This window comes from Quercus lobata, chromosome 6 (genome assembly GCF_001633185.2).
Source record: "Quercus lobata isolate SW786 chromosome 6, ValleyOak3.0 Primary Assembly, whole genome shotgun sequence".
In the NCBI taxonomy this organism is placed as follows: Eukaryota; Viridiplantae; Streptophyta; class Magnoliopsida; order Fagales; family Fagaceae; genus Quercus; species Quercus lobata.
The window spans coordinates 41,772,608-41,783,406 of NC_044909.1; the positions used below are offsets into that span (position 1 = coordinate 41,772,608).

At 35.5% G+C, this 10,799-nt stretch overlaps 1 protein-coding gene across 1 annotated transcript; it reads right to left on the bottom strand.

Annotated features, from left to right (window-relative positions):
• Positions 1-4,643: 4,643 nt before the first annotated feature.
• On the bottom strand, positions 4,644-9,989 carry LOC115994069 (B3 domain-containing protein Os01g0234100-like). The gene is made up of 8 exons (XM_031118092.1): positions 9,932-9,989; positions 9,538-9,780; positions 9,371-9,436; positions 8,553-8,590; positions 8,295-8,448; positions 7,986-8,192; positions 5,799-5,889; positions 4,644-5,676 (listed from the first exon to the last, which is right to left on the bottom strand). The coding sequence occupies exons 2-8, from the start codon at positions 9,766-9,768 to the stop codon at positions 4,910-4,912; spliced, it is 1,554 nt and encodes a 517-aa protein (XP_030973952.1). The 5' UTR covers positions 9,769-9,780; positions 9,932-9,989; the 3' UTR covers positions 4,644-4,909.
• Positions 9,990-10,799: the final 810 nt, after the last annotated feature.

A 10,799-nucleotide genomic window follows, 5' to 3' on the forward strand; every position in this document is an offset into this window, starting at 1 on the left:
CCTTTTGGATCTTAACTTTTGGAAATTGGGAGTGTAAGAAGTCAGAATTTGTTTTTGTGCACAGAAAGAGGCAGGGCCTTCATTGATTATGTTTCCCAACTTTCCAAGATTCCAAGATTTTCTCTTCTTTAACTTTTTCCTTAATATTGTGATGAAAATCTTAACCCTAGCTACTTACTCTCAGTCAAAACACTTTTTTGACAAAGAAAAAAGAAATCACCCTTGAGGAAGGGTTCAGATAGTTTAATGGGGACTATAAATGTGACAGCTAAGCCATGGCTGTTCATCTTGTAAATAAATAAATAAATCAAAATCAAAATCAAAATCTGATCTCAGTGCATTGGGGACCGGGTCTGGCCACAGAGATGGTCTGGCCCTAAATCGGATAATATTTGAATGGTCAAACCATCAACGTCTTAAGTTTTAAACATTTTAGAAACACGCACCAACCCTACTGTATGTCTCTGTTCCTACTTGCCTGTCCATTGTGAGTTCTTTTACCACCATTGCCAACAGGGGAGTGCAGGACGGAGAGGACATGACAAAGTAATAACTAATAAGCATTATACCTATAAATTTTTTTTTTTTTTTTTTCCATATTTGTGACCTTTTTAACGTGATTCTTTGGATTATAGAAGACAATAAATCTAAAGACATCTAATTTTACATCTAGGTACGTTTGGTACACTGAATGTAGATTACATTAGAAATAATAATTTTTATTATAGGGAATTGAAGACATTGTAATAGAATAACTATTACTATTCATAAGTTTGGTTGTTACATATAGAAAGCTTGTAAAAGATGATGTATAAAGAAACTTTATATTTTTGGAAATATATTAATTTTAAAACCTATTATATACACTAAGGAATAGCTATTACATCCACTTTAAAGAGGAATAACTATTCTTCAAATTGAAGAATAGTTATTCCAATGTAATAACTAATCCATGTAATAAAGATGTAACCAAATGACCGAATTGATATTACACATGAATAACTATTCTATTACAAGAGCTATTACAACATACCAAACGTACCCCTAATTTTATTATTTACTGTAATGATGAGTGTGGTGGCTATTTCCTAACGGCCCGAGGCTGGTTGGGCTCAAACCTCCAATTTATTTGTATTCTGGATTGGGTTTAGCTCATAATGGGAGATCCTTGAAGTGATTCATGCTATGATGGATCACACCCTAATTCTATTTTTCTGTTAGCCTACTTTGAATTAAGCCTAGCTAAAAAGGCTTAGTTATAGCCGAGTTCCCCTTCAAAGGTCCGAGCAAAACCTCTATCATAAGGCTATGTTCTCACTTTTCTCTTGTGTATCCCTCTCCTGTTTTTGTTACAACCTCTTTCCTCCACCCCCCCCCCCCAAGCTCCTTTTTATAGGCTCGTGTTATTGGGGGAGCCATGATGAAGGAATCTTAGGTGTGTCAGTGGGTCATTCCATTCCCGTGGTTTTGGTGCTCCTCTAGATTTAGGCTACTGTTCCTCCATATCAAATCACATGTCAGGGGGGGGGGGACCCATTTTCCTGTCACTGAGGTGAGTTTTGTGCTTGATGTCAAGTCTCGTTTTTGGCAGGTGGAGTTCCCCAGGGCATTTTCTTGAACCCTCAGCTTGCTTGGGCTTTAGGAGAGCCTTCAGAGGCGAGGCTTCGGCCATTTCGGACCATGACTACCCTAGCACACTCTCAATTCTCATTGTGGGAGAACAAAAAAATTTATAGTTGTCCATTACTCATAATTGACAATTTCAATAAGTTGTGAAATTGAGTCTATCCTAGATTTATCATATTGAGTATCGACATGACTTGTGTAAACATAAAATTTCAAGATTAGAAATCAAATAGTTGAAAATGTTTTACAAATGTAAATTTGTATTTATGAATAAGTGGGTACAATCCTCTCTACTTAGATTTTATTCCAACAAAATAATCCATTGATTTAGTCTCTTTGGAAAAGTCTTCGACTCAAGGATAGTGCCAGTGCAGTTTTGATTCAAACACAAAATGTCATCTACTTTGATTAAAAAACGAATTTAAATGTCTTTGTAACATAATTACGATGAATCTCTAGTTGTATGCTTGTTTGAGCATTATTTGTCTTTGAAGATTTGGGGTGGATGTTATTTGAAGCTTTAGAGCTTGAATCCAATAAAACTTTAAAGGATTAGAGTCCCTAGAGTTTCTGGAGGCCTTGGAGCTTGATTCCAGTACAACTCTAAGATTTAGAATGATATCTTGAATGAATTTTCTTTGTGTGGGGCCCAAATGATTTATGGGCCAGGCCCATCTACCCGGAGAGAATCCGAAGACCCAAGCCGAGGAGGGCAATGGCCCAAACTCGACAAAATAGCCTATGGATACCGCCGAGGACAGCTCAGTCCTCGGCAAACCCAAAGTCCCCCCCTGAAAGAGGGGTAAAAACGGTATAGGACTGAAACTTGGAAGAAAGATCTAAAAAATCCAAGGAAAGCTGCCCTTACTGCCATTCAATGCTCTGAACCTGACAGAGCCGCATTCTTTGGCTTTTACAACCACCCCCAACGACTTTGAATATGGGCTGATGGGACAAGTATCAATCTTGGAAAGGTTGACCCTATACGTGGACGAAGGACAATGAACGCAGGCAAATATAAAAGGAAAAAGAAGTAACCTAAAGAGGGAGGTTGGGGAAAAATGGCCAAAAACCAGAGCCTCCCAGCCCACCTCCAGGAGAAAGACTCCAGGGGTGAAGGAAAACTTAACCTTGTACGAACACCGCGAAAAACCCACCGCCTGTCGATCAAGGCCTAGCCTTCCAAACCCACGCTCTACAAATGATATTGTTAGGGCCTTTTCACGTACGAACCCGACACTGTTACGGTCCGCCACGAATCGTGTCCTTACACTTTGTATTCAAAGATCTTGATGTAAAAGTTTTTCAAGCTTTGGAGCTTGATCTAATAGAGTTTCAAAGGACGAAATTCTTAAAATTCTTGGAGTCTTTAGAGCTTACTTCCAATAAACTTTAAGGCTTGGAGAGATTAGTGTTCTTTTTATTTTTCTTTTTTCTTTTTTTGAAGAGGGATTAATGTTCTTTGATTGTTCTTTGTATTCGAAGATTTTGATGTAGAAATTCTTTGGGGTTTTGGAACTTGAATCTAACAGTGGTCAACAATTGAAGTTCTTGGAGGTTTTGGAGCTTGAACGTAACTTCAAGACTTTTTAATATCCTTCTACAAAACTGATGAAGGTCTCTATTTATAGCAGTCTTGAAAAAATTTAAAGACATCTCTGATGAGAGCCTCATTTTAAATCAAATTATCAACACGTATAGACATGTGATTGGCTCTTAAATATATTTTTTATCATTTTTATTCAGTGACACTTGGTAAATTTCTATCAATTCATAAATAATGACTACAGAATCCATTAAATAGCATGTGGTATTTTGTAATTAGCCATTTTGAAAGAACAACATAAACTTGGTTGGATGACGTGGCAATTTGTGATTGTTTAATAATTTCACTCCCCACAACATGACCAAATGCCTTAAATCATACACCTAAGATATGGGGAATAAAAACATATGGTAATTAAGATTTTATATATGCTTTCATTGTGTTTGTGTGACTAATTTGGTGGTGATGACCTTGAAAGAAGACCTCTAGACTCTTTTTTCTTTTTCTTTTTTGAGAGCCTAGACCTCTAGACTTAGTTGGTATCAATATGCAATCATCTTTATTAAGAAATGTTTAGTATTGGTGATTATCTTATAAATAATGCTAAAAAAAAAAAAAAAAAACTATTTTACAATATTTATACAAGTCTCTAATGTGACAAATTATTACTGGTTCTTATCTAAGTTCATTATTAACATTAATAGTTTGTAACAAATTTTGTAAAATAATTCATAGTTTTAGCATTTTCCTTATCTCATATCTCATTTTGATAACATATTTACCAAAATTGAAAATGGCACATGTTGCTCCTCAATTTTATTCATTACATTGGTTGTGGCCCAAATGGGTGTTGGTATTTCCATCATGGCGAAATTGGAAGGAATTAATTACCCTAATTATGGCAAGAATCATTTTTGCCCCAAATGTCACACTTCCCTGTTTGGGGACAACTTGTCAACTATGGTTGTGCTCATCCACAAGCTCCATCCATCAGTGGGCTCATCCTAACAAAACTTTTCATTAAACGGTCCTTAATTTTCATCATAATTTATCCCAATTGCAATCTATTTTTGGCTTATTTTACTTAAAAATTAAGATTGATAAAAATATAGTTATACACTTATACCATTAAAAAATTGTACATAAAAAAGAAAAAAGAAATAAATAAATAACCGGCGTGAAGACCAAAACTACTAAATAATTGTTGGTTTGACTCCGTTTTCGTTATAAGAAAAAATTCATTCTCTAGATTGTAAAATGGGCCAACAAGTTCGTTGACACTTCTATAGTTCTATATTAGCCTACCATATATTTTGCCATTCATCGCAAAATGCTGCCCAAAAACTGAACAAGTCAACTATGATCAAACAGGTTCCTTGCAAATTCCGATTCTAAACACCATGTTTCCTTTTCTAAAAAAAAATTATAATAAAATTTTTTTTAAGACTCATGGTTTCCCATGCATGAGATGTGAGAAAATTTTCGTCCTACAACAATAGATTCCAGACCAGAGTTTGGGCAAGTTTCCTGGACGTTTAACCCACTAAATATCATAAAAACTCATTGTCACAAAGCCTACCATAGCAAGATATATATATATATATATATTTTTTTTTTATAATAACATATGTGGGAATGAGAGATTTGAAATCTGGAAACACCAAGAAGTGCTAAGACTGTGGCATGGCAAGATATTACTAGCTTTGAAGGCATTATCACATTAGCAAGTGGACGATGTCACCAGGGAGCAGTAACCTCTTGCCGGAATTTGTGCTCATAGAGTGCAGATTTTGACTTAAGGCTCTCAATATAAGCACCGAATCCATCACAGGCCTCCTTTAATTCCGCAAGTTTTCCTTCAATATTCCTTATCTCATCTTCTGTGCGACTTTGTTCATTTTGAGCTTCTAAGTAGGTCCTTGTGCTTTTGGCACCTTCCGATTCATAGGCAAGGCTTATAATCCGTCGTAGCCGAGAACGTAAGAATCTAACATTCATACCCAATTGCTCAAAGGCTTTCAAAGTCTGGTCCCAACTAGAAAATTCTTCCCGAGTGGTGGTAAGCTTGCTAGCTTTTATGGCATCGGCAATATTAACAGTCTCTAAAATAATTCCAACAATCAAATTATAATTAATGCCCTTGACTAGACTGTCATGAAGAAATGCATTCTGACTGTTGCAGAGCTTGAAGTATTTCCTCCGTATATCCTCCGACAACTCAGAATCTATGGGCATTCCATCTACTAGAATGTTGAAACGCACAAAACTTTTGATGTCTTTGAATTGAACAGGTGGCCCAGACAACTTAGAGCCTTCCAAAACTTCTGAACCAACCTCTTCACTATCATTTTCAGATTGTTCTGCTAGCTGCCTGAGGTATGGTATGGATCTTTGCAGGCCAGACCTTTTCTTCTTCCTCTTGACAACATAATTAGGAAGAGTTGTTGGCCGTTTCTTGTCTGTATTACTGGAAGCTATTGTACCTATCTCCGCATTATACTTATCTGAGTATAAGGACATCCAAGGAAAACGGTGCAAACATTGATGAATATAAAATGAAATGTAGTAGTCTCTGAGATACATGGATGGCACTAAAATTTTTAAACATAGACATCAGTGTACTTGCCTGCATCATTTTGTTTTGTCTGAGCATCCAAAGTTAGGAGGCCAAGAGCCCCATCCACTTCAGTAAAATCATTTGGCCGTATTATGTAAACCTAAACATAGAGGTTTATATATATTACAAAAACAGTAAACTTACAGTCGGTGCTGAATTATCATTATAACAAAAAGAGAAGTATCTTGAAATTGCAATTTTCTATTGTACATGATTATAATATAAGAATTGCTACTGAATTATCAGAATGACAACATTGGAAATTACACAAAAGATTCTGTTCCTTTTTTCATTTGCTAAGTTTTTTTTTTCTTTTTCTTACTCCTTTCTCTCCAAACTAAAAAAAAAAAGTTTTTAATTAGGGTTAAATTATAAGCAAATCAGCAAACAGAACAAATTTAACAAGGAAAGGCTGCTCCTAACTACTAACCACAAGTCTTTGTCCTATGGATGAGAGATGTGAAAGTGTTAGTTTCAAAAGCCTTGGGCTAACTTAAAATCGATATATTCAGGAAAAAAAAAAAAAAAAAAACATGTAATCCATATAAACCATCCTGTCAGCTACCATGTTTGTTTGGCAGCAGATAAGACTCGGTATTGACTATATTGAGACCCAATGTTCTCCTTTAGAAGCTCCCATGTCCTATAGAGTGGTAGAGTGGCTTTTCCCAAAACACCATTTCTCCCTCTTCAAAGCTGGGGAAAATCAATCCAAGTAGGTTAATTGCCTTAATTTCTCCGCTGATGGTTGTTAAGTTAACAGTAGTCAACAACGTTTAAATTAATATACAGCTTTGTACATTTCCCTAATAATAAAAAAATTCTGTGTCAGCGAACTCTGATCCATGTTATTTAGGTCCTTCCCTTGTCACACTGTTAAGTTGAACGGTAGTTAACAGACATTCACTCAAAATGCAGCTTTGTACATGTCCCTAATACATAAAATTTATCTGTCAGCAAACTGCTATCCATGTTATTTAAGTCATTCCCTTGTCACATCGGATAGCTACTAATGCAGATAGAAGATAGCCCTCCAATCATACTTTTCTGTGATTCATACTAATTATTATAAAAAATAAATAAATAAATAAATAAAAAACCACTTTTCTATAAATCATATTCTTAGCATTTCAATTACAGAAACATACAAAGCATAAATGTTCCCTAACTTTCCCTTATTCCCCTGCCTATGCTATGATTAAGGTTTTTAAGAAAGGGTTTGGCTTGTGTCCAGTGGCACTGGCCACTGGACACAAGCTCCCCCCTTTAAGAAACCCAAAAACTTTGGTGATTTTAACCTTGTTGATCCTGGTAAGACCTTTTCTTTTTCTTTTCCAATTCACTTTCAGAAAAATATGACTTGGTTGGCCTGATTAATGGATATATATGTTCATAGCTTTCCCAAGTAAGGCAGTGAAAATATTGAATGCAGGGCGTAGAGTAAGTCCTGCCAACAATGATGTTTTATAATTGATTTCATGGTGTTTGATATCCTCATATTAGTGCTTAGCTTTGGCTCAACAGAACCTCTCACCCTACAAGAACACGGTGGAGGTTGTGATCACAGGTTCAAATGCCAATATCTGTGTGTGTGTGTGTGAACTAAATGCCAATATCCAGACTAATCTTGCAGAAAAAAAAAAAAAAAAAAAAAAAAAAGGGTACAGAGGAAGTGTCCTTCACTCACTTTATTATTTTCTCTTACAAACAGAGAGATAGTTAAGCCAACTGCCTCAAATATATCATATAGGAAGTGGAAAGCAAACTCATCAACTATATTGGAAAGCTTATAGTCCATACAAGCCAAAACCAGTGGAAGCTTCTTGTCCCTAAGAAATTCACAAGCAAGGGTGGCAGTACATGTCACCTATCCATTGTGATATGTACCTGATGCACTCTCATCCCTTTGGAATAATTTTCTTTATTTCCAAATAATAAAAAATTTTAATATAATTATGATAGGAAACATTTTTAGTATTATCTGAAAATGCACTCACTCTCCAACGTGCCGACTTGCTACTTTGACCAGTGTTTACCGAATTAACATGTAAATAGAGACTACATAAGACAACAAATTCTATGCATATCACTGATACAATATTTAATGATTATGTTGTCTTGGAATATTATTAAAATATCTTGAAGTACTGAAAGAACAGTCAGTATAATTATAAAATTTAAATATTAAATTGTCACCTTAAATTTGGTAGGTTCAACTAATTGGAAGACCAAAACATCTCCCTCGAGCAAATTGTGTGCAGCAGAAAACTGTCTCCAGCCAGCACTCAATCCTGTCTTGTATGCAATGTATTTCAATACATATTGTTTTCCACCTTCATCTTCCAAAGTGATCGCAGTATCCTTATCTGGTAAATGAGCCTTACAGAACTTTCCTGGAAGCCCCTGTTATTTTGTGGTTTAAAAATTATATATAATGCAATGCTTCCATCAATGTTATCAGCCTAGTTCAAATTCAACAATTCATGCAATTTCAACAGAGCTCACCATCCAAAAACAACTAGCAACATGTGATCTGACCAATGATTTGACAAAGCTAGGGTATTCATGTTGTAGATTTGACTGAACTTCTTCTGCTCGTATCAAAGCAGACGACAAGGCTCCACCACGTCCATCAAATGTGTGCTTACCTATTCTACAGCTTCAAGTGAAGCATATAAACAATATTGTCATAAAGTATATCAAGAAATCACAAACAGCAAATATTAAATTACATGAAATATCAATTTAAGATGGCTCACTGACCTTGCAATCATCTCTACGTGATTCACACTCAATACATCCTGCCCAGGCATTTGTAAAATTTCCCATTAATTGATACTTTCCAATTTGTAAAAGAACAATTCCATCTCATTTGTACAATTTTTGTTACAGAAAATCAAAGAACATTAAATTAAGCTACGAAAAACATAAACAAAAACTAAACGGTCATACCCAATTCACATAGAAAAAGAAAGAGCGATTGGAAGGAGACATTGACAGTTAAATTGCCTTTAGCACAAAGTAGACATTGGCATAGAGAACACTTAAAATTAATTAGGGCATACTGTGCAAGTGAAAACTACAACCAACCATGCTTGTGACAAGTACTTGGACCTAGTGTGACCAGTGACGCGGACGCCACAGTGTTGACATGTAGAATTAGAGGTGAATCGAGCAAGTTTACTAGACACCAGCCTACTTAAACAACCTAAACTAAAAAATTTAATCAGACTTTCTGCATCTTGATCAAGGCAAAGCCCTCAATCGAGAGGCCTGTTTCAAAACTTTCAAGTTTCAATCAATCGAGACTCGATTGAAAGGAGCCGAAAATCCAGAGACTTCCTTCTCTTCTCTTGAGTAGATTCTTAAAACTTGATCTTGTAAAGTCATTTCACAATTACAACTCAACCAAGATGACACTCATGCACGCATAATTCGATCAGACACAGATTTTAAAGCTGTTTCAAACCACAGGCACATTGAAAAAAAAAAAAAAATTCTTTGCCGTGTAATGCAAGAAAAGTAGTATGAAATGCAGAAACCAAAATAACGCAAATTAATATTTGGTTTATTTTTCTTACACTGTTATTAAATTTGGAAACCGCATTCTCCTTCTTGTTTTTTGATTTTTTCTCTATTGGCTTGGGCTGTCCACAAAACAAAAACAATGCACCAAAACCATCACACAAAAAAAATAAATAAATAACATAAACAATCAAAACAAAAACACAAGGAAAGAAAGGCAAACCGATGAGGAAGAAATGGGCACGATGGAATTTGAATCGGGATTGAGATTGGACTTGGGCATGGGCATGGGCTTGGGCTTGGGCTTGGGCTTGTGCTTGGGCTTTAACTTGGGCATTCTGGACAGCGACAGCTCCGCCAGAGTTACATCGTCCGCCTCCTCCGCCGCGCCCGACGTCGTTTCCGGACCTTGCTTTTCCTTTTCCTCCGCCGCCTCCTCTCCTCTCTCTTCCATTTCCCTCTTAGCCTTTTGATCCATAATCACCAAATTGTTTTTAGTTTTAAAAATTTTTAGCATTTACAAATTACAATTAATTAGTTACAGCTATCAATATTTGGTAATTTGGTATCTGAAAAGGGAAAAGAGAGCGAGGGAGAGAGAAAAAGAGAGAGAGGACCGTAAAAAAATGCCCGTAACGAGTTAATGCCTCGTTGTCCTTGGAAAACGAGTTAATACTTAATAGTGGCTTGCTTTTTTTTCTTTTTTTTTTCGGGTTTTTTGTTTATTGAGGTTCTGAGGAGAGAGAGAGAGAGAGAGAGAGAGAGAGAGAGAGAGAGAGAGAGAGAGAGAGAGAGAGAGAGAGAGAGAGAGAGGGTGTGGTTAGGAAAAATGACCGTTTAACAGTTGAATTAGTGAGATATAATGAGCAAACCCTTTCTCTTTTGGTAGAGGATTTAGGGTATGATTAGTTGGGGGTGAAAACAAGGAGGATGACAAATAGGGTGAAAAATAATATTTTTTACTGTTTGATTCAGAAGAGAAAATAAGAAAGACAGAAAATGGGGAGGAAAATTTTTCCTCCGAGCTCACATTTTTTTATCCTCTCAATTTGGGAGAAAAATGGGGAGAAAAAAGTGTTGAATAATATACTTTACACAAATACCCTCACTTTATTCATCTCACCTGTGAATGATTATTATTATTTTTTCCCATTATTCCCAGAGGTCTTCACACAGCACGTATATAATATAACTAATCAATAGACACAAAAAGTGCAAGCCAATAGTTGTTTGTTATGTCATTCCATTTGTTTTTTTTATTTTTGGAAATTGTCTTCCCAGGGAAGGAGCCATAATTTTTAAATTATTATAATAATAAAATAATTAATATAAATTTACATGTATTTGTGTTAATTTTATATTATTTAATGATTGTAAATATATCTATTTCTTATATATTATATAATAAGAACATAATAGTCAATTTATATAAATTACATTTTTTATCCTTCCCATTTTTCTCTCCAACCAAACAAAAAAACTTTC